Here is a 24,898-nt window from a genome sequence, read left to right as displayed (position 1 = left end):
GAAAGTAGCATCATGATAATATGTGTGGTAGGTTTGTACAATGTTACAATCATAAGCATGAGTGGTAAGGCCGACTTAGACTTGTCGAGTTAAGGCTTGATTCCAGAGACTTGACAAAATAACGCGTGACTGGAAGTTGGGAACAACATGCAGAAAGTAAAATGGCTACTTTCTACTACCAGACTGCTCAGAAGACAAGCTATAAATCATCTTGGAAACAGTTCATTTGTAGTTGAAGTATGCTCTAAACCCTTCCCTTGTTTTATCGCAATGTGTAATCATGACAACGTAACCGGCCGGTACCAAACGGTACACATGATGCATGCACACGGAGCTCTGATTGGATGGAACCTGACTGGCTAAAGCAAGTGTCCTTCGCAGGATAATTTCAAGGACATAACCACGGTGTGCTTTATGGAACCTATAAGTGCGGATGCGGAGTAAAATTTTGAACACTTTACAACAGGACACTGACCCCGATGTGAAACCGAGTCAAGCTGGTGATGACGTCAAGTTTGGAGATCACAGCGCCCCCATGCGGCGGTCCAAGAGATCGGCCAACACTGTCACAACACCCTACGGCTTAGGTGGGCAGACATTAATCAATTCCTTTTTTTTAATGCACCAGGAATAAATAGACGCTGGTCAGTGGTTACTTCACAGGTAACCTTTAATGGTCACCTGTCTGTTCCATTTTTGTGAGAAAGTTGACTACAACAGTCAATAAACTTCATTGTCATTGTCATTGTCATTGTCAATAGTGCCAGAGTGGAAATTGTCCTTAATGTTATTCCATCTCGTCTGACACGAGAAAATTAACGCTACAAGTTTTTCTTAAGTAAGGTTTTTGTTATCACTATAAACTGCTTCTTCCTGACTGCATCTGCACAGGTCCCTTCCGGGGTCCTGAGGGCCCGGCCGGACGAGACGGGCGGGACGGCCGTGATGGTGCTCCCGGGCCTCCCGGGCCGGCTGGTGGATGTGGAGGGTGTGGAGGACAATCCTGCCTGGTGCGTACAGCACTAAAGTTATTGTCATATAGCAATGTGATCTGTTTTTGTGCTAATGAGCTTCAGCTTGAGGCGAACATTTTATTTGGAATCGATATAATCAGTAAACTTAAGTTACATCAACCTACGTGGAACTTAGACATAGACAAGCTTTAGACATAGTGTTCGCTAGTAACCTTTGTTAAACAGTTTGCCATAACAGAGACATGTGTAGCTGTTGTATCGGGGTCTTGGGCAATGGGAAATGGATGTTGCACCGTATGTGGATCAATGGATATTGAATGACATGACCTCTACCACCAATGTCACATCCTGTATGTAGCAATCGTGCACTGCAGTACCACTAGGTATGGAGAGCGGCGCTATTCCTGATGGCCACATCACTGCATCCACTACACACCCGGATTGTGCCACCAGCAAAGCTCGTCCTCATTCCCGGGAGGAGAGTCTCACAAGCCAGGGAGGATGGGCCGGAGCCTGGTGTGCCGCACACCCGCTGAACACCAACCAGTGGCTACAGGTGAGAGGACCACCGCACGGTGCAACTTGCTTTGTAATTGTGCCCTTGATTCATATGTTTGACTGTCGTTATATTCTTTGGTTCCTTTCGTCAAATTATTCTTCTTCCCCCGGCTAACATCTTCTGACCAGTTTCTTTCATTTTTGCTGCCATTGGTTGTAGTGGCTATGTACTGTCGCATTTTCTGTTTATGTTTGAACAACAGTTTGATATAGTTTTTATAAGATACAATAAATATTTATTAGAAGACAACGACTAACACCATATCCCGGAGAATCTAACAAGACACCGTGAATGTACGTGAGACCTGGTTACGTAACTTACGTTGTTAATATATTGGGTGAAAAACTTGACGCAAATGTAGAATATGTACAGATACAAAAGTAGAATAGGTACCCTGAATAACGTACCAGGATGCCGTTTTCCTCCTGTCCAGGTTGACGTGGGAGCAGAGACTACTGTAGCTGGAGTTATCACCCAGGGTAGGTCCAGCGACACTTATCTACAAAGGGTGACCTCCTACAAACTACGCTTCAGCAGAGACGGAACCACGTGGTCTACATACCTGGACAAACTGGGACGTGAGAAGGTTGGTATTATAAATCATTGTCTTCTGCACAAGTTTGATATTTCCAAGAATGTTTTTACTCTGTGAAGGAGGATCACCTCTTGACGGAGTATTGTAGTTGGGGTTGCTATGCTATTCGTAGCTGTATCTCACGATCCATTTGCTGCATTCGGATGTACTTTAGCGCGTCGCCTACCCGTTTGCGCGAGATGATGCACATATCACACCATAGCTGTTTGTGTAACTAATGTGATTTTTCAGGAGTTACCCTAGTTTCATGGTATTGGGGAACAGGTCCCCGGTTGTTTTGGCGTTCGGCAAGTCTTGGACATTCGGTAATTTGGATATCTCCAACAAGATGTTGGGTTATGTACCTCGGCCGACATCAACAATGTGCAACACACCTATTTTTCTGCACTTTTCCGCATTGTATTTTTCACAATACCACCCCAGGTCTTCTCTGGCAACACTGATCAGGACACCGAAGTGCGTCACCTGTTGGACCCGCTGGTAACTGCACGTTACGTCCGGTTCTGGCCGCAGACATGGACTGGACACATCAGCATGCGGGTGGAGGTCTTGGGGCAGTAAGTACACTACTGGAGTTTTCTCTTTCCATGTGACTTCACATAAGGTGATTTTCAATAGATCCGGGAAAGGGCACCTCACCTTTCAGAAAAAAAAACATGAAATTGGGGTCCACTGTTCGACGAGGCTCAAGCAACCCCTTCCTGTAAAAATAAACCCTGGTACAGAAACAGCAAGGAAACTTGATGACCTATGCCAAAGTGAACAACACACGCATAGCGAAATGTAAAAGTAAAGGCATCAGTGACGATTTTCATTGTGCATTAACTGATATACAACTCTACAACAAATCATTTTTGTTCTCCTCTGTAGGGACTGCACCGGTGACTAGACGCAGCATGAAGACTGGAGATTTCCAAAGCACAGATTTGCACATAACAGGATACATGTACATTAGGGCTGGGTACCGGTACAGAAAATTCAGGTCCAGGTCCGGTTCAGGTCCAAAGGATTAGGTCCAGGTCCGGACCTGAACCTGGACCTGATGCAGTATGACTCATACCAATGGTCCATTTCACTACAAAGAGATCTATTTGGTGGAGTATTAGACTTACACTAGCGTTTTAAAATCCTTCAACGCTTACTGCACCTGTACGATTGGCTGTAAAACGTGGTAGAAATTTACTATAAACTCTATTCTACTTCACTCTTGTTATTTTCTTCCACCTGCAAGCGCCAAAACGTGTGAATGCCTGATAAAATAATCTGTTAATTTTCTAATCGGTCCAACATCCGGTCCACCTAATTTTTTCAGGTCCGTTTTTTCTGGACCGGTCCAATAAGAAAAACCGGTTTTGTACCGGTACACTGTACCGATACCCAGCCCTAATGTACATGTATCGGCTTCGTAGTTTGAAGTGAAACACCAGTTTTCTTCTTTTACTCATAGTTAACTCTATTTATAAGAAATTCAGAAGTGGCACGTAATGATTCTATCATTGAATTTTCTTTAATGATAATTGATTTAATGAGAAAAGCCAAGAAGGAAGTTCCTGTACCAACAGTTACTTCAGGTCTGTAGTCGTGACAACTGCTAATTTACCGTGTCCTGGTGATTACAACTACATATTTATATTGTAGCCGATGTGTACGGTGTACTGGCTTGATGAAGATGGCTTCATGATGTTAAGAAGGATTACTACATTCCTTGTTTTTGTATGCTGGTGTTGCTGTCCTTAATTACTACACTGTCTTTAGTCGTGGAGATATTTTGACTAATATATGCAAACAAGGAGATGATAAAATACAAATGTCTCTACTTCATTTGTGTACTCAGAGCCTAACAGGCATTTATAGACAGAAATAAAGCAGACTGTTTCACATACATATAGACTCTTTTACTGCAACATTTCTGTACAGCTGTAGCTTTACATAAACGCATTGTCTATTATGTTTACATCACATCATCATTCCGAAGCGGTTAACTAAAAAAATGAACAACGGAGTTTCATGTTTTTATATGTAGGGTCGATGTGAATGACCATGAGAGCGACTACACCAGCTCTTTACAAAACAAACACTTTCTCACTTTGTTTCACGGAAAAGAAAAGGTTACGTTTCCCCGTTCCTTCCTTTCGGACTGTTGGTGTGGAACATTCGTCTGAACAAAAGACACAGCTGTTTACCAACTGCTGCCGTGTTGACGTTGTGACGTCAAGTGCAAAGATGGCATTGTTGGGAGATCACACCACTTGTACACCTCAACCAATCAATGCTTCTGTACTCTGAAACGTTAACGTTGCTGTAAATTACGCATTCTTCTTACAGGGTATATTTTCTTACTTAAAGTCCCGACTGTTGAAGGGTGGAAGTGCTCTCGGGCAACAGAAAGGGACGTTATAGATTTGTCCTCTCTCTGTTAGTCTGTTGTCGACACAAGCTGACGATGAGCTCTGAGAAGCTTCTTCACGTAAGCGAAGTTGCCGGCCGGGCCCGCCGAGACCGATCCGGCGCGGCCCGACCGGTGACGGTGGCCGTGGCGGCCGGAGCGGGGGTGCTGGTGGTGGCGGCCCTCGTCTTCCTCGCTCACGAAGTTAAGCATGTCCGTGAGAAGTCCTCGCAAGAAGTGTCTGACTGCTCCCAAGAAGTGTCTCAACTGAAAGACCAGATCCTGGCGCTGAAGGATCGTACCTTGGCCATGGAGATCAAGCAAAGCGCCGCTACTGGAGACAAGGAGGAAGCGTTCTCGCACAAGGAGGAAATAACGGCCCTGAAAATCCAACTGTCGTCCCTGAAGACTCAACTAGACAGCGAACGTGCGGAGTTACAGAAGGAGAAAGCTGACGGGGCGGCTTTGAGGGAGAGACTGGCTGTGCTGGAAACCAAGGTCCAACTCGGGCATGCTGAGGAACACAACTTTCGAGAGGTATTTTTTGCCAGTAGCTTGCTACAACACGCAAGTAAAATCTGACAGTACATGGCTGTAAGTTCAATGAACCGTGAATATGCCCCTGTTAACCCCATAACAACACTGGCTTCTTAGCCTTAACATCTCGGCATTAGGTCTGTAGTTAGAAGAAAATAGAGATTTTGTTCTTGTGTGTCTGAAATGCTATCAACATACAGCGGATGTAACGTGGTTTGCAGCAAATGTTTAGGCCAATGGTTCCCTGTTTTATTGCCTTCTTGAGATGTTATAGCAATTAGGAACATTCAAGAGCCAAGACAAGCAGCTAAACAAAAAGCCTAAATCTGCTTTTTTTTATAAAGTCGAACCAAGTTGACGGTGTCCCTGAACACAACGCCACCTTGCGGAGGTACAGGCGATCCGACGATTCCGTTGAAAGTGCGTGTTTATGTAACATTTCTTTTGGTCATTATTCACAATTTTCGCGTTCTTAGACTCGAAGCTTGCACTGTCAGTACACTTGCACTGTACTTGACATACGTCTTGTGTCAAATTCACGATATATAGTTGTTGTGTTGTGTTACGTTTTCTATTGCAGTATCGGAAAATTTTTATGTTACGTTTTCGTTTTGTTTAATTGCTCGTCGACGTAGACCCTCAGGTCTCCGTACGTACATTTGTACTTTCATTTTGTTAAAAAGTGGCGACATGAAACGCACTTTCACCAATATCCTTTTGTCGCTAATGATAAACAGTGTAGATATTCAAATTTAGCAGGTCCCTTCCGCTGTCCTGAGGGACCGGCCGGACGAGATGGGCGAGACGGCCGTGATGGTGTTCCCGGGCCGCCCGGGCCTCCGTGCGGATGTGGAGGGTGTCCTCCTGGACCAGAGGGTCCGCCTGGACCACCTGGAGTAAATGGATCAAGTAAGCTCCGCGCTTGTGACCACATATACGTCCTGGTCTCGCACACAGTATCATGGTCTATATACACTTCAACATTTGTGCTGCTTTGTTAATACCTCAGATATATGTGTATACATGTATACATGTAGAAAACAGGCTAGGAATAGGTAGTCAAAATCATTTCCAGTACATGTGTAAGTGTGTTGTAGTGTTCCATATATACGCTTGCCATGCTAAGGGATATTCCACACTTTGAATGAATATTGAACGATTTACTGTATATTTTTGCACCTTCTACATTTTCTCTACATTTCCTCAACCAGACCACAAGTACCGTGATGTACTGGCACAGAGCATCTGTACAGCGGTCACCGACCGAGGAGCATACATCTTCGCCATCCGTCGGGATTGTAGTCGTTTCGGGGACGGTCAGACGTGTAACGACATATGCACCTCCCAGGAAGATGTCTTCAGGCAGGGAAGGTTTGTGCTACAATGTTGTAATTGAATGTCGAAATGTTTATTTTTTCACTAACAAAACTGCCAGTTCAGCAGACAGTGATTCTTTCCTCTTTGAATGCACCAGTCCTTTTGTACATGGAATTAGTTTTTTTGTTAAAGTCCTGAGTGTGCGTGTGTGTGCGTGTGCGCGTGTATACGCGCGTGCGCGTATACGTGTGTGAACATTTGGCCACTATGTGATATATAGTAGTATAATTTGTTGTTGATGATTCCGTTTCCACAGCACCTCAGAGTGCTTTGATGCCCGTACATGTGTACGGAGGTCGGCCTGTCCTTTCATCCGACCACAACTCTGACGCTGGAAAAGTTGGCCCTGCCGCATATCGTTATTTCAGCGGTGGCTGTGCCCATCCGGCTAACAGCTGCGGGCCAAACTACTGTTGCTGCCGCGTTCGCTAGCTCCAGCATCTTCCCAAGACTGGGGCAGTAAGTACACAGATTAAGTCCTCTGCTGCTCCTGTCTGACTTTGCACAAGACGATTTTGAATTATGTGATTTCGTGTCACAGTAAAGATATTTGAAATATTTTCACCTGCATCGATACTATTGTAACAACCATGTAAAAGGACTGGTTTTAATCTTACGGTAATAGTGTATAGATATTTGTTGCATACACACATATACATTATTGTTGTTTGTCAGAATCATACCATCATATACAACCTAGTATTTTTCTTCTCTGTTTGTAGGGACTGCAAGTGACTAGACACAACAAAGATGGGAGTTTTCCAAAACTCAGATTTGCACAGTACAGGATATCTTTTACCTGATAATGTGATAGTTCATCACCGTACTTACACCTATAATTCTGTTTTTTCTCATGCACCTTTGATACTTAATTCAGATATCCAATCAGTATCCTGATTCCTTTAGTTTCTATCCAGCTGATCCAAACATTGCTACGTGTCATCATGAACCAATAATACATTTAAATTCTTATCTTTTCAATCATGAGTTTTTATATAACCAAATTTTGAATTATACATGTGCACAAGATTATACAATAGCCACTTCATTTGTGCAAAATAATTACCAAATCTCAGATTCACACATAACAGGATGTATCTGCTTTGCAGTTTGAAGTGAAACATCAGTTTTCTTCTTTCAGTTCTTGAGATAAAATTCAACAGCATTTACACAGAAAAGAGAATGATGTACCTTCTTTACATTGTTGTTTTTTTATCTTTAATAGCTAATCATCTAAGTAAAAATGGAGACATTGTTTTAGGTCTGTTTGTCTTGGTGTTTGTTTGCATTATTTGAGGTGACTTAGCTGGGTTTAGAAGTAGCATGTAATGAGTCATGGCTCCACCAATAGTTACTTCAGGTCTCTAGGTTTGCCCATTTAAAGCTTGTGACAATAATATTCAGCCAATTCCATATCAATAACCATGTCTTGGTGATTACAGCAGTACACTTTTGTAGTGTAGCCGGTGTGTACTGTGTACTGGCTTGATGAATATGTCAAAGGCTTCATGATGTAAAGAAGGATTACTACATTCCTTGTTTTTATATTCTGGTGTTGCTGCCTGTTCCTAGTTACTACACTGTCTTTAGTCGTGGAGAAATTATGACTAATGCATGCAAACAAGGAGATGATGAAATACAAATGTAGCTACTTCATTTGTGCACTCAGAACCTATCAGGCATTTATAGCCAGAAATAAAGCAGATTGTTCCACATACATATGAACTCTTTAATTTCAACATTTCTGTACACCTTAAAATGACTGCGGGAGTACAGGTGTAAGATACACCTGACACTCCTTCAATGTTTTCGTATCTTGCGACGCTGATAACGTGACATCTGCAGGCAATGACGTCCACCAACTGATGTCAGCTTGCTATTAACTGTGTATTTGACTTAATAAAAGACATTCCAGTAATCCAACTGTGACTCTTCCTGTTACCGTCGTATTTCAAATGTGCGTACATATTCTGTAGTTATGGGTTGAACCGTTCCATCTGCACACCGTCTCGCTTTCCAGCAAGAACGTTCAACTTGTTCCTCGTTATTTCCGGCCCCAGCGGCAGGAGCAGCCCAATGTTCAATGCCCCCTGTGCATACGTCAGCAGTTGATAAACAGCAGTCTGTGTTCAGACAAATGTTCCTTGCCAATATTACCTTCGCCGAGAAGGTTATATTTTGGGTAGCGTTTGTGTGTGTGTGTGTGTGTGTGTGTGTGTGTGTAGAAGACCAGCATAACTCAAGAACCCCTGGATGGATTGTATTGATATTTGGTATGTGGGTAGGTCTTGAAGATACCTAAAAATGATTAGATTTTGGGCTCCCTAGTGGCTTGTTATGGTACTGCAGTTTAACTTCCGCGTTTGATATCTCGAGTTTTGGATATGCTGTGGTCATGATTTTTGAGTGGTAGATAGCTCTTGGGGTAGAGAGTAAGTGGTGTAGTTTTGGGCCCCCTAGCGGCTTGTTTTGGAACTGCAGGGGCCGGATAGTGTCAGATTTTGAAAGGGAATAACTCAAGAAGGGATTAACGGATCGTCACAATTTTTGGTATGTAGATAGCTCAAGTGATGCTTCATATAGTTTACTATTTATTATGCAAATTGAAATCTTATTTGCATAATTGATGAGGAAATCGTCTAAACCCGACTATTGCAACATTGGTAACATTGGTAAATGAGTAAGAGAAGAAGATATTGATAGATGAGCATAATTAATGAGAAAATGCTATAATCCTATTGTGGTAAATGACAGGAATTTCGTACTTGGGGCATTTGGGAGTTATGAACAGGTGAACATCATTGATCTCTATTATGCAAATGAGGACATCATTTGCATAAAAATGAGGACCTCATTTGCATTAAGTATCAGAAAATGTGGTTAAACCATTCTTTCTTAACATATTGTGTAACTGGATTGAAGAGATGATTAACGAATACTATTTATACAAATTAGGATCTTATTTGCACAATTCAAACACTAGTTGTAAAGGTTAAAGTCATTTGGCGAAGGTATGGGGTCGTGGAACTCTAGTTGTTATTCTATAAACTAGTCAATGGCCTAACACGGGAGTATCTTCTCGACTTCCCCCTGGAGAAATAAATCAAACTCAATTTCAGTCTTTCTAGATATTTAACTGATAGACTTAGTAAATCCTTTGTCCCGCACTGCGTAAGTCATTGGAATGAACTAGACTCCAGCGTTCGCTGTTTAAGATACTCAATGTTCTGTAGTTACCTTATCGAACTAGAGTTCGATGACATCATACCTCCAGGAAATATTACGAGCTTTTAAAAATCTTATGCAAATGAATTACCCATTTACATGATAGTTGCATGGTGATGTTCATCATTGACAACATACGCATGTCACAAGTATAAAATTCCCATCATCAATCATAAAGCGGTTTTGACTTTTTTGCATATATTATGAAAAACAGGTCTACATTTGCATATTGGTATCAGCCTATGTTACACCTATGATAATTTAGATACGTTACATTTATTGAAGTCCAGTTATTGAAAACAATGGAATTATAGAATTTCCTCATTAATCACCAAAAATTAAGTCATCATTTGCATAACATGTAAATCATTATGAACATCTTTGTCTAGGCTACCTGCATGCCTCAATGATGGGAATCCGTCCTACCTCTCTGCAGTTATCCTGTTTAGAATGTCATTACAAAAACGCCCCTGCAGTTCCAAAATTAAATGTTAGGAGGCTGAATCTTGACCCAACTTGTCATGGCCCTAAAAGCTTTCTACCACCCAAATGTCAAGACCATACCATGTCCAAGACAAGATGTATATATATATATATATATATATATATAAACTGCTACGGTAGAATGTTTTCATTAATTATGCAAAATTACTTCAATTTGACATAATTAGTGTTTTATTTCGTGCAACATTGTCTAAGGTACCTACATACAAAAAAATTATATGGTTCCCCTCTTCAGTTATCCACTCTAGAAGTTGCAAACGTGCCCCTTCTATTCCAAAACTAGCCGCTAGGGGACCCAAACTTATTCCTGAGCACAAGAGCTATCTTATACCCAACTTTCTCGACCGTAACTAGTTTATAACACGAGATAGAAAACCGGAAGTTGTGCTTCAGTACCAAGGAAAGCAGCTTGGGGCCCAAGAAATCTAAAATAAAATCATTCCCAGCTTTTATCACACGCTACCAACACACCAAGTATGAAACCAATCCTCCCAGCCGTTCTTGAGTTTAACTCTGGGAGGATTAGTTTCATACTTGGTGTGTTGGTAGCGTGTGATAAAAGCTCGGAATGTTTTTTTTTTAGATTTCTTGTATACAGACACACAGACACACGCTAGTGAAAATATAACGCCCCAATAGTCCCTTACACTTCTCGTCCTGTCCCCGATACACATGCGCCCTTCTTGTTTGGTTTCGCGTATTGTTCAAACCAGGTTTGTTTCCAAGCCCATCATGCGCCTATGGGTACCAAGTATATATTGTTGAATATCCCAAACATACGTTACTAATCGGGCTCCTTATACTCCCGGCACTGCAATTTTTTTTCAGGGCAGCGAAAGTAAGAATCCTGGTAGAAATCAGATGATACCTAGGCTACTATGTTTCACCTATCTTTTTATAATATTTACATTTGAGAAGAACCCAAAGGGATTCAAAAGAGACCGACTGTGACCAGTTACGCAATTCTCAAAGCAAAATCTTTGGTATTTAAAAAAGTCATTCGCGTGTTCTTTATTAGGGGGCGGTAACAGCGAGTGGTCTTCAATGGGTGATGGGTTTTTTTTCGCTTCTTTGATCCTGCAGGTATTTAGATAATGAGTCTGTGGGCTATAGAATAAAGGCTATTGTGCCCAGTAAACATTTTAGCCGCGGCATGGCGGGTTCGTACAGACATGTGTGTATCGTTTTGGCTCTATGTATCTTTGTCCAGACTTGTGGCCAACAGACGTCGTGTGGAGCTGCAAATAACACAAATGCAGTCGCTACTTTTTACGTCTTTAATCAGCTGTAAGTTTCATTTTGATATCTATCACCTAATGTTCAATTTATCTATCTGTTTTTGATTCAGTATATGCATGCCTCTGTTTCATTTTTTTCGCATATAGGTTTTATTACATTTAACATTTTGCCTAAATCCCTCATCCATTTTCGTTTTTACTCGTATGAATATTCTTGGTTGAGACCATACAAACTTGTTTTCGGTGGGAATTGTGAAAACTTGTCGGGTCGTTCTGTGTAATATAACCAGCTGCTGATCATGACGCGCCGCGCGCCTGCGAAGCTGGTGTGTTACGCCGAACAGCGATTAGATATATAGATGATAGATACTGATACAGAAATTATTAGAATAATATAGAAGGGATTGATTTTTGCAGGCGTTGGCATGACCTTTTGGGGCTTGTTCCACGTTTTCATGATATGAAATTGGTGGATCGTCTTCAAGAAGTTGAAGGTCACATAGAAAATGTGCGGAAAAGCAAAATGCAGCTGGAACGTACAAGCGACATCGTCTCCCTCGCCGAAGGTAAGCTTGTGATTTGAACTGTGTAAAATGTATTCCCCTTTAATCATTGCAAAACGGAACTGTTTGATATAAGATATGGTTCAAAAAATTGAAAATGACAATCATTTTCTATTGGTATGTCCCGCCTGTACTGTAGTCGATACCGTATGTAAATCTAGTGCACACATTACAGAAACAAACATTTTCAATCTAGTAGACGCAATACAAAAACAAATATTTTCAATATACTTAGGTTACGACTTCAGACTCCATATTTACATACCTAAGGCAATACATATGTAACGCTCTTCAAATGAGAAAATGTATAATTGTAACAGGCCGAAGCGTTTAACTTAACTTGTATATTTTAATATTACATTTACCTCCGTATATTTTCAGAAGTATATTCTAGAAATTTAAAAGACTAGTATTAATGACCCGGGGGGGCGAGATCGCTGGGGGGGGGGGGGGTGGGGCGAGATCGCTGTCACACCGGACTGTTTTCCAGGGTCTTCACAGGTCACCTCTTTAGGTCTAGGCCCAACTCTAGTATAGCACTAGCATAACTTTTAATTCCCCAGTCGAAGGGGCTTTCGATCGTTTGGTGCCCTGTCTGGCATTTATTTGATTATGGTACGTTCTATATTGGATAAATGCCAAAATGTCTTTTACCCGGTGGCTGTGCCTGTACTTTTTCTGATGAATAACTTTGCCATATTTCTATCTGGGCTGGCAATGATATTAACTGTTTTCGATCACTTCCACTGTTACAGGCCTCTTCCGGGGTCCTGAGGGACCGGCCGGACGAGACGGGCGGGACGGCCGTGATGGTGTTCCCGGGCCTCCCGGGCCGGCTGGCGGATGTGGTGGGTGTGAGAGACAATCCTGCCAACAGGTTGGACATTTTCAGCCCTCGTTAACTGTTACTACGTACACCAACCGTTACTAGCGTATCAGACTAGGCTCTGGTCCATGGCCATGTTGTACTATTGGGAATGGACGATGTGAGGTGTACAGATACATGTTGTCAAATGTCATCATTTCACCGTGATCATTTTGCGTAGCCGCTGTGCACTGCAGTACCACTGGGTATGGAGAGCGGCGCCATTCCTGATGGCCACATCACTGCATCCACTACGCACCCACATTGTGCCACCAGCGAAGCTCGCCTTCATTCTCGGGAAGAGAGTTATACAGACCAAGGTGGATGGGCCGGTGCTTGGTGCGCCAACGGCCCGCTGAACACCAACCAGTGGCTACAGGTAAGGGGAGATTCACGGCAAGGGAAATAACTTGGTTTATTGCCAATCATTTGTAATTGTGCCCTTGATTCATATGACGCATGGTTCTTTTCATGGTCATTCCACGAATTCGTCTTCCGAGAGGGACGTAAAAGAGGGTCTACATGGGGGTCCTGACAACGCTTTACGCTAAATTCGGGACGGTCGACAACGCTTTACGTTAAATTCACGAAGGCAGGCAACGTTTTACGCTAAATTCAGACAGGCTGACAACGGTTTACGCTAAATTCTGGAAGGCTGGCAACACTCGACAGAGGCGGGGTCGTGCTCCGCAAGAAAGATTGAAATTTTGACTCTCTGAAACACTATTCCCTGCATTTTGAAGGGAAATTTTCGCTGGCAAACAAAGCTAAGTTAAATGGCATTTCTAATTAAAGAGTCCCAGGGGTTCAGCGTAAGCTTATGAGGGTGACGCCAGTCAACTTATTTTTGCCACGTCGAGCGCCGAAGGAAAGTCCGGGAAAATTTTGAAATCCTGCCCCCCTGAAACGCCATTTTTTTTGGCTATTATAGAAAACTAAGTGAAATTACATTTCTATCAGCAAATAAAATGTGTTTGAGGTTGACACGTCACATCCCCCAGCCATGATACATATTTTTTACGAAGTCGATGACCGAAGGTGAATAGAGTGGCAAAGGAGATTCGGCTAAATTTTGAAATCTTGACCCTCTATAAAACGATATTTTGTGCATTTTGATGGGCAAATTTCTATTAGCAAAACAGATCTTTGAGGTTGACACACATCCCCAACATATTTTCAGAATTTCGAGTTCGAAAGGCGCGAGGCGGCACAAGGAGGACCATGGAAATTTTGAAATCTTGACCCTCTAAAATGATATTTCCTGCATTCTGATGGGCAAATTTTGCTGGCAGACTAAGCTAACTTCAATGACATTTCTATTTGCAAAAAAAAAAGAAGATTTTTGAGGGTATATACCATATTTTTACCATGTCGATGACCGAAGGTGAAAGGAGTCGCAAGTGAGGTCCGGCGAAATTTTGAAATCTTGATCCTCTGAAACGCAATTTCCTGTGTTTTGAAGGATTAAATTTACTGGTAGACTACGTTTCGACTTACGAAATTTGGGAGGCCAGCTACGATTTACGGGTAATTTTTAGGCTCAATTACGCTTTACGTGAAATTTTTAGGCTAGATTACGCCTTACGTGTGAAATGTTTCGGGTGTTTGGTATCTAAGTCCTATATTAGCTTATCAGGAACTCAGCCAAACCAGTCGATTACTATTTGTGAGCCGTGTTTATTCAACCTATGCTAGACTCAAGTAACATATAATACAATGTGTTTCACTTAGGACTACAGCAAGTTACAGTTACAGGATACAGGTCTAGGATAATGATACAGATATCTAAGTATATTTACAGAGAGAGTTGGTCTAACTAACTAACTAGTACGCAATCCAACAGAGGGACGAAGCCCTACTAAAACAACCTCACCTGAGTCCTTGGGGCACGAGACTGACTAAATCTCTTCATACAATCTCTAAGGTTAACTAGCATGACAATAGGTTGTATAACTCCGCCCATCACAGGTAAGCTGGTTGGATGCTGTCGGCATCCAGCCAATCAGGGTTTACCTAATATGCTAATGTAAGCTCCTCCTCATATGGTCTAGACAGTCATTACCTAATTATCTCATATGTCAAAGGTCATGGCCGTTACACTACCTCCCCCTCACCGAACATTTGTCCTCAAATGTTAAGATACCATAACATTACAAGGGAGGTGTAACGAAAATACAACAGGTTGATATAAAATAACAAAAGTGGGATATCAGCCATATATCATTATCTCGCTCTCTGTGACCAATCGGACTGCTCTCACCAGCCATTGGTCGCTCACATTCCGCATATGGTCCATACAATACAAAAATTTCAGCATAGTACAGATATTGATCATTATCTAAATCTCTGTGACCAATCAGACTGCTCTCACCAGCCATTGGCCACTCACATTCCGCACATAGTCAATACAATACAAAGGTTCAGCATAATACAGATATACATATACAAAAGCAATGCGTACGCAATACATCAGCAATACATCAGCAATTATCATGTGACACAACATTGGTTTTATTACACTGTGTCTGATACAGACAAAAATTTACATGTGTGCTTCGCAAGAGACAAAATTCCAACGTGTACGGCGGTGACAGGTGCATAGCAGACGACAAGGCAGCCAGGCACACCAGAAGCAGAGAAGGCATGTAGAATCCCATGTATACTACCTGGTCAATCACTTAAACTTGTCCGTCATTACCCGAATAAACACCTAAGTAACCTTAACACATACTACCTGGTATGGGGAGAGATTTACTGCTAATCACCTTTGAGATTAGATACTCAAAATCCCCATCCTCGAGAGATGGACACGCAGCACGCAGACGACACCAGCAGGAGACTTGAGCTCGCTTACATTGGCTACGGCGTGAAAACAGAAAACGTGTATACCTACCAATCCTCTCATCTCAGCTCCGGAGTTCCATCCGTACCTAATACTAAAGAAAATCTTCATAACCTTAACCTTAACTTCCGGGGGACCTAGCCACGGTGATTTACAGGCAAAACAGGAACCAACACACAATCTACAACAACCAATGCACCAGCACACCCAGCCGAAAGATTTGCACCATCAGAACCGCAAGACACGAAGTGGTCTGTCTTTGCTTAGCACAACTTAACAATAACACACTATGTTAAATCTATATAATCCGAGTCGGAGTCCAACGCGAAGTCTTCCAGGTACGACGGTCTGCGGCGATGTCGTCGTGGTCTCGGGACGTCAGCAGTATGGCTTGTCGAAGGCCTCTCCTCTTCGCTGTCACTGGAGACGTCCGGATTCACAGCTGGTCGTCTCTCCCTCGGCGGAACAAGTGTCTTCGGGACGGTCGCCTCGTCCTGGTCATCTTCATCGCCAGACTGATGGTCGGAACCTGAAACGGAAGCAGAACAAGTGCCCTGGGAGGACTCTTCCCCGGACGTCACTGGATCCTCTGAAAGGGAAGGTTCTCGGCGCCGGTTACGGTTAGGGCGGGCAGGCCGACGGGGTCGGTCATTCCGCGGATTGTAATCCGGGTCGTCCTGGGTGGGAGAGAAGGGTATCATGTTCTCAAAACTCACACATACTACCTTCTGCTGTGCCCTCCCTCTCATGCCACGCACTTCGTAGACCTGATCGTTAATGCGGCGCAAGACCTCAAATGGGCCTTTAGTCTTTGGCGCCAATTTCCGCGCAAGCCCCGTTGGTACCTGTTTGTTCAGGATGAAGACGGTGTCGCCAATGTCATAGGGCTTGCCGTGAATTTTCTTGTCATAGAGCTCCTTCTGTCTACATTGCTGTTGCTGTGTCTTCTCCTGTACAAGCTTGAACACAGACGGTAGGCGGTTCCGTAATACCTCCACGTGTTCATGAACCTCACCGACGTTAGTAGGGATGCGCGCCATTAGATGAATGGGAAGACGTGCCTCGCGACCGTGCATCAGGAAGTAGGGCGAGAACCCGGTTGTCGCGTGACAACTTGTATTGGTGAAAGGTCACCATTACAGACATGCGCAGAATTAGCATTTTGATGCCATAGAAGATGGCTTGCAAAAGTAAGTGTAAGAAGCCTTTTTGTTGGGAAATGTTGGCATTTTGGAGCTGGAAATTATGGTCAGGTATTCTGGCTATTTTATTTCGTGAGAAAAATAAGCTTTCTACCATGTTTGGAGTGTTTTAGACAGTCTAGAGTATGTATAGTTTGGGTGTTATCAGGGAGGTCAAAGGTCACCAGAGTTTCTTATTCTGTTTGTGGGGGCGCATTGCGCTGAACCGAATGTTTTCAAATTCGCCATATGCACTCTTTAGAAGTCAGATTTGCCTGCCAATGTGAGATTTTCACCAACTAAACCTTAGGTAGGTGACTTTTGACAGCCTTTTCCCTTCATCTTAAGCATGCAACAGGTGCCTGCCAGCCTTTGGAGGTCTGTACCCTTACAGCATTTTCATATGGGTTTGAAGTTCAAGGTAGACAAGTGTCGGTCACTTCGAGTGATGCGAGGCAGGGTCGTTACAAATTTCAAAGACTTCCTGGAGACCGTTCTCCCAGTAACAGTCCCCTGGGAGTTGTTAACTCATGTGTCACGAGGGCTATGGTGGAGGTCTAAGACTATGGTTTGTCTCAATATTGCTTTGCAAAAAGTGGCACTTAGAAGGAAGAAATGGTATAATCTGCTACCCCAGACAGAAAGAGGCTACTGTTCCTCAATTTAGGCACCTAAATTTGTATATAAAAGCTGCTAGGCTACACTTTCAAGCATTTACTGACAGTGCATACTGTGCACAGAATGGGGGGGGGGGGTGTAGAGGAGCCATTGTGGCTTATATTTCCCCTGAAATTGGTAATGTGACCCCGGGGCAAGCTTCAATTAACTCATTTGACTTAGATTCATTGAGAAATTCTTCCATTTTAATGCTTTTTTGTCCTTTTTGTCAGTTTTTCAACTTTTTGTATCCTTTGGCTATATATTGCAATATGTACACTCATCAAGTGCTTACAGGTCTAAACTAACAGCATTTTAGTACTGATTCAGGAGCCTAAATGGAGGTAGAGTAGTCCCCTTGTGTCAAGGTGAGCAGTTTTCAACTCCCTTTCCTTTGATTGTCACTTTTTGCCAAATGACAAGGGACCTGTCCATATAGACTCAGACCACTGTCACAGCATTGAGGACAGCTCTCTAACACCTGTTATCCAAGCTATTCCCAAGAGACTATTCTTTGTCAGAAATCTTTGAAACTCAGGCTAATACTGAGCAACCCTTTTCCGCACCATGTGAAATAATTGAAATTTGTCTATCTTGAACTTGAAGCCTGTAGCAGGTGAAAGGTCACCATTACAGACATGCGCAGAAGATGGCTTGCAAAAGTAAGTGTAAGAAGCCTTTTTGTTGGGAAATGTTGGCATTTTGGAGCTGGAAATTATGGTCAGGTATTCTGGCTATTTTATTTCGTGAGAAAAATAAGCTTTCTACCATGTTTGGAGTGTTTTAGACAGTCTAGAGTATGTATAGTTTGGGTGTTATCAGGGAGGTCAAAGGTCACCAGAGTTTCTTATTCTGTTTGTGGGGGCGCATTGCGCTGAACCGAATGTTTTCAAATTCGCCATATGCACTCTTTAGAAGTCAGATTTGCCTGCCAATGTGAGATTTTCACCAACTAAACCTTAGGTAGGTGACTTTTGACAGCCTTTTCCCTTCATCTTAAGCATGCAACAGGTGCCTGCCAGCCTTTGGAGGTCTGTACCCTTACAGCATTTTCATATGGGTTTGAAGTTCAAGGTAGACAAGTGTCGGTCACTTCGAGTGATGCGAGGCAGGGTCGTTACAAATTTCAAAGACTTCCTGGAGACCGTTCTCCCAGTAACAGTCCCCTGGGAGTTGTTAACTCATGTGTCACGAGGGCTATGGTGGAGGTCTAAGACTATGGTTTGTCTCAATATTGCTTTGCAAAAAGTGGCACTTAGAAGGAAGAAATGGTATAATCTGCTACCCCAGACAGAAAGAGGCTACTGTTCCTCAATTTAGGCACCTAAATTTGTATATAAAAGCTGCTAGGCTACACTTTCAAGCATTTACTGACAGTGCATACTGTGCACAGAATGGGGGGGGGGGTGTAGAGGAGCCATTGTGGCTTATATTTCCCCTGAAATTGGTAATGTGACCCCGGGGCAAGCTTCAATTAACTCATTTGACTTAGATTCATTGAGAAATTCTTCCATTTTAATGCTTTTTTGTCCTTTTTGTCAGTTTTTCAACTTTTTGTATCCTTTGGCTATATATTGCAATATGTACACTCATCAAGTGCTTACAGGTCTAAACTAACAGCATTTTAGTACTGATTCAGGAGCCTAAATGGAGGTAGAGTAGTCCCCTTGTGTCAAGGTGAGCAGTTTTCAACTCCCTTTCCTTTGATTGTCACTTTTTGCCAAATGACAAGGGACCTGTCCATATAGACTCAGACCACTGTCACAGCATTGAGGACAGCTCTCTAACACCTGTTATCCAAGCTATTCCCAAGAGACTATTCTTTGTCAGAAATCTTTGAAACTCAGGCTAATACTGAGCAACCCTTTTCCGCACCATGTGAAATAATTGAAATTTGTCTATCTTGAACTTGAAGCCTGTAGCAGGTGAAAGGTCACCATTACAGACATGCGCAGAAGATGGCTTGCAAAAGTAAGTGTAAGAAGCCTTTTTGTTGGGAAATGTTGGCATTTTGGAGCTGGAAATTATGGTCAGGTATTCTGGCTATTTTATTTCGTGAGAAAAATAAGCTTTCTACCATGTTTGGAGTGTTTTAGACAGTCTAGAGTATGTATAGTTTGGGTGTTATCAGGGAGGTCAAAGGTCACCAGAGTTTCTTATTCTGTTTGTGGGGGCGCATTGCGCTGAACCGAATGTTTTCAAATTCGCCATATGCACTCTTTAGAAGTCAGATTTGCCTGCCAATGTGAGATTTTCACCAACTAAACCTTAGGTAGGTGACTTTTGACAGCCTTTTCCCTTCATCTTAAGCATGCAACAGGTGCCTGCCAGCCTTTGGAGGTCTGTACCCTTACAGCATTTTCATATGGGTTTGAAGTTCAAGGTAGACAAGTGTCGGTCACTTCGAGTGATGCGAGGCAGGGTCGTTACAAATTTCAAAGACTTCCTGGAGACCGTTCTCCCAGTAACAGTCCCCTGGGAGTTGTTAACTCATGTGTCACGAGGGCTATGGTGGAGGTCTAAGACTATGGTTTGTCTCAATATTGCTTTGCAAAAAGTGGCACTTAGAAGGAAGAAATGGTATAATCTGCTACCCCAGACAGAAAGAGGCTACTGTTCCTCAATTTAGGCACCTAAATTTGTATATAAAAGCTGCTAGGCTACACTTTCAAGCATTTACTGACAGTGCATACTGTGCACAGAATGGGGGGGGGGTGTAGAGGAGCCATTGTGGCTTATATTTCCCCTGAAATTGGTAATGTGACCCCGGGGCAAGCTTCAATTAACTCATTTGACTTAGATTCATTGAGAAATTCTTCCATTTTAATGCTTTTTTGTCCTTTTTGTCAGTTTTTCAACTTTTTGTATCCTTTGGCTATATATTGCAATATGTACACTCATCAAGTGCTTACAGGTCTAAACTAACAGCATTTTAGTACTGATTCAGGAGCCTAAATGGAGGTAGAGTAGTCCCCTTGTGTCAAGGTGAGCAGTTTTCAACTCCCTTTCCTTTGATTGTCACTTTTTGCCAAATGACAAGGGACCTGTCCATATAGACTCAGACCACTGTCACAGCATTGAGGACAGCTCTCTAACACCTGTTATCCAAGCTATTCCCAAGAGACTATTCTTTGTCAGAAATCTTTGAAACTCAGGCTAATACTGAGCAACCCTTTTCCGCACCATGTGAAATAATTGAAATTTGTCTATCTTGAACTTGAAGCCTGTAGCAGGTGAAAGGTCACCATTACAGACATGCGCAGAAGATGGCTTGCAAAAGTAAGTGTAAGAAGCCTTTTTGTTGGGAAATGTTGGCATTTTGGAGCTGGAAATTATGGTCAGGTATTCTGGCTATTTTATTTCGTGAGAAAAATAAGCTTTCTACCATGTTTGGAGTGTTTTAGACAGTCTAGAGTATGTATAGTTTGGGTGTTATCAGGGAGGTCAAAGGTCACCAGAGTTTCTTATTCTGTTTGTGGGGGCGCATTGCGCTGAACCGAATGTTTTCAAATTCGCCATATGCACTCTTTAGAAGTCAGATTTGCCTGCCAATGTGAGATTTTCACCAACTAAACCTTAGGTAGGTGACTTTTGACAGCCTTTTCCCTTCATCTTAAGCATGCAACAGGTGCCTGCCAGCCTTTGGAGGTCTGTACCCTTACAGCATTTTCATATGGGTTTGAAGTTCAAGGTAGACAAGTGTCGGTCACTTCGAGTGATGCGAGGCAGGGTCGTTACAAATTTCAAAGACTTCCTGGAGACCGTTCTCCCAGTAACAGTCCCCTGGGAGTTGTTAACTCATGTGTCACGAGGGCTATGGTGGAGGTCTAAGACTATGGTTTGTCTCAATATTGCTTTGCAAAAAGTGGCACTTAGAAGGAAGAAATGGTATAATCTGCTACCCCAGACAGAAAGAGGCTACTGTTCCTCAATTTAGGCACCTAAATTTGTATATAAAAGCTGCTAGGCTACACTTTCAAGCATTTACTGACAGTGCATACTGTGCACAGAATGGGGGGGGGGGGTGTAGAGGAGCCATTGTGGCTTATATTTCCCCTGAAATTGGTAATGTGACCCCGGGGCAAGCTTCAATTAACTCATTTGACTTAGATTCATTGAGAAATTCTTCCATTTTAATGCTTTTTTGTCCTTTTTGTCAGTTTTTCAACTTTTTGTATCCTTTGGCTATATATTGCAATATGTACACTCATCAAGTGCTTACAGGTCTAAACTAACAGCATTTTAGTACTGATTCAGGAGCCTAAATGGAGGTAGAGTAGTCCCCTTGTGTCAAGGTGAGCAGTTTTCAACTCCCTTTCCTTTGATTGTCACTTTTTGCCAAATGACAAGGGACCTGTCCATATAGACTCAGACCACTGTCACAGCATTGAGGACAGCTCTCTAACACCTGTTATCCAAGCTATTCCCAAGAGACTATTCTTTGTCAGAAATCTTTGAAACTCAGGCTAATACTGAGCAACCCTTTTCCGCACCATGTGAAATAATTGAAATTTGTCTATCTTGAACTTGAAGCCTGTAGCAGGTGAAAGGTCACCATTACAGACATGCGCAGAAGATGGCTTGCAAAAGTAAGTGTAAGAAGCCTTTTTGTTGGGAAATGTTGGCATTTTGGAGCTGGAAATTATGGTCAGGTATTCTGGCTATTTTATTTCGTGAGAAAAATAAGCTTTCTACCATGTTTGGAGTGTTTTAGACAGTCTAGAGTATGTATAGTTTGGGTGTTATCAGGGAGGTCAAAGGTCACCAGAGTTTCTTATTCTGTTTGTGGGGGCGCATTGCGCTGAACCGAATGTTTTCAAATTCGCCATATGCACTCTTTAGAAGTCAGATTTGCCTGCCAATGTGAGATTTTCACCAACTAAACCTTAGGTAGGTGACTTTTGACAGCCTTTTCCCTTCATCTTATGCATGCAACAGGTGCCTGCCAGCCTTTGGAGGTCTGTACCCTATTATACGCGTACTTGACCGCGGGCAAGTGCTCATCCCAGTCGCGCTGGGTGGGCGACACGTAGGCGCGCAAAATATTTCCCATTGTCCTGTTGAAGCGCTCAACAAGACCGTCTGACTGGGGATGATACGGCGTCGTCCGAGTCTTATGAATTTGCATTAGCCGACAAAGGTCCTTCACCAACACAGAATCGAAATTCTTGCCCTGATCTGTGTAGAGACTGTGGAGGACCGTGGACGCAGATCCAACCTTTGTAGAAACATTTGGCTACAGACTCTGCCGTCTCATTCTCCATAGGGAAAATCTCAACCCACTTCGTGAAATAGTCTGTCGCGACCAAAATGTACTTATTGCCAGCGCGCGACTTAGGAAGGGGGCCGACTATGTCCATGGCGACTCGGTGGTTTGGGAACCCGACTGCGCTAGGCTGCATGGGGGCTCTCTGTTTACGCCTGCCGCTCTTGGTCCGTATGCAGGTCTCACAACCTGACACGTGGGCAGTCACGTCGTGACGCATGCCGGACCAGTAGAAAGCAGACCTAAGTTTATTAAGGGTCTTCTCTACGCCTAAGTGACCACCAAGCGGTTCATCATGGACCATCTTAAGCACGCGAGGGACGAGCGTCCTTGGGAGCAGCAGTTGGAGCTGGGGTCCCAGGCCATCTTTCCTATCACAATTTCTGTACAGGACGCCGTCCCAGAATTCTAGACATGGCCAATCAGAATAGAGCGTGTGCTGTTCCCGAGTGAGCCTTTGGAGGCCGAGATTATCGGGTTTAGTGCCTCTTTGCATGTCCAATACGAGGCAAGCCAAAGTCGGGTCAGCACGCTGGGCTCGTCTAATCTCATTCTGAGACAAGGCAGGGATCGGGTTGAGCCCATCCGGATCAGCCTGCCGAGCTGCGAAAACCCTAACTGGCTCACTGTCCTCCGAGTCGCTTTTCTTGCACTGGGAACAGGGCCCTCTACTTAAACCGTCAGCGTTGCCATGGCTGGCTCCCGGCCTGTGCTCGATGTGGAATTTGTACGTGGCCAAACGCAATAACCAGCGCGCGTATTGACTTGATGGGTTTTTCATATTCATCAAGTACTGTAGTGCGCTGTGATCTGTTCGCAACAAGAACTCATCATCGCCTTGCAAGTAGCACTCGTGCTTTGTGATAAATTCTACCGCTGCTAGCATTTCGCGTCTATGCACGCAGTAGCGCTGCTCAACAGGCGTTAGAGAACGGCTGTAATATGCGATTACCCTCTCAAGACCGTCCTGCTTTTGGCTCAGCACTCCTCCAATACCAACATCAGATGCATCTGTGTCAACAATGAAGGGCTTTGAGAAGTCAGGATAGGCCAGGATAGGTGCCGACACTAAGTGCTGCTTGAGCTCGCGGAAAGCATTGTCGCATTCCTCTGTCCACTTGAAGCGAGTGTTTTTGCGCGTCAATGACGTTAACGGTTTGGCCTTTTTGGCGAAATCTTGTATGAAACGCCTATAGTAGTTCGCAAAGCCCAGGAATTGTTGTACCTGGCGCACAGTGCGCGGCGTAGGCCATTCTGCTGCAGCGCTAACCTTTTTGGGGTCGGTACGCACGCCTGTGCCTGAAATGACGTGGCCGAGGAACTCGACTTCAGTGACGAGGAACATGCACTTCTCAGGATTGAGCTTAAGATTCGCTTCGCGATAGCGCTGGAACACAGCCTCTAGGTTCGCAAGGTGGTTGGCAATTGCGTCATCGGAGTGAACGATATTATCATCCAAGTATGCCATACACACATGAGGCTGTAGGCCACGCAACACGTTCTCCATTAACCTCGCAAAAGTAGAGGGAGCCGAACAGAGGCCGAACGGAAGCCGTTTGTATTGGAACAAGCCAAACGGGGTTGTAAATGCGGTCTTTTCCCTTGCCGATTCCTCTAGAGGAACCTGCATATACGCCGCTCTTAAGTCTAACGTGGAGAACAGTTGGGAGCCTGACAGCGCATCAAGAGTGTCGTCTATGCGCGGCAATGGCCAAGACGATTTCTTGGTGACATTGTTCAAACCTCGGTAGTCAACACACATTCGCTTTGTACCGTCTTTTTTATTGACAAGCACAACGGGGGCTCCCCAAGGCGAGATTGATTCCTCTATGAAGCCTAAACGGGTCAGTTTATCCAATTCCTGGCCAATTGTCTCCTTCGCCTGGGGAGAGACGCGTCGGGGCGGCAACCGAACCGGAGGGGCATCACCAGTGTCAATTTGGTGAGTAGCTTTACTAGTCATGCCCATGTCTTCCTGGTTGCGTGAAAAGATATCCTCATACTTCACGAGGAGATCTAAAAGTTGCTCTTTGTGTGACCTGTCCGAAATGTGGCTCAAATCGAAAAGGGGCTCCAGTTCGGCCCGAACTTCTGTAGGTGACCTTGCCAAAGGAGTGTCAAATGTCGAG

At 43.5% G+C, this 24,898-nt stretch overlaps 2 protein-coding genes and 2 long non-coding RNA genes across 4 annotated transcripts in view; all 4 read left to right on the top strand.

The window, feature by feature from the left end:
* The window catches only part of LOC118413828, a 76,672-nt gene that overhangs the window by 15,741 nt on the left and 36,033 nt on the right, over positions 1-24,898 (top strand). The gene's annotated exons all lie outside the window — the stretch shown is intronic.
* The window catches only part of LOC118413825 (collagen alpha-1(V) chain-like), a 67,673-nt gene continuing 47,197 nt past the window's right edge, over positions 4,423-24,898 (top strand). Inside the window, exon 1 of the mRNA XM_035817380.1 lies at positions 4,423-5,051. Coding sequence (XP_035673273.1) covers positions 4,572-5,051 — 480 coding nt within the window. The 5' untranslated portion in view covers positions 4,423-4,571. The remainder of the gene's footprint in view (positions 5,052-24,898) is intronic.
* On the top strand, positions 6,712-8,351 carry LOC118413845. Its single transcript, XR_004830883.1, has 2 exons — positions 6,712-6,887; positions 7,151-8,351. It is a non-coding gene; the product is annotated as an uncharacterized LOC118413845 (long non-coding RNA).
* Positions 17,068-20,761, top strand: LOC118413844. The gene is made up of 3 exons (XR_004830882.1): positions 17,068-18,119; positions 18,551-19,428; positions 19,860-20,761. It is a non-coding gene; the product is annotated as an uncharacterized LOC118413844 (long non-coding RNA).

This window comes from Branchiostoma floridae, chromosome 4 (genome assembly GCF_000003815.2).
Source record: "Branchiostoma floridae strain S238N-H82 chromosome 4, Bfl_VNyyK, whole genome shotgun sequence".
In the NCBI taxonomy this organism is placed as follows: domain Eukaryota; kingdom Metazoa; phylum Chordata; class Leptocardii; order Amphioxiformes; family Branchiostomatidae; genus Branchiostoma; species Branchiostoma floridae.
Note: the sequence above shows the minus strand (reverse complement) of the source record. Positions and strands in the feature narration are given on the sequence as shown.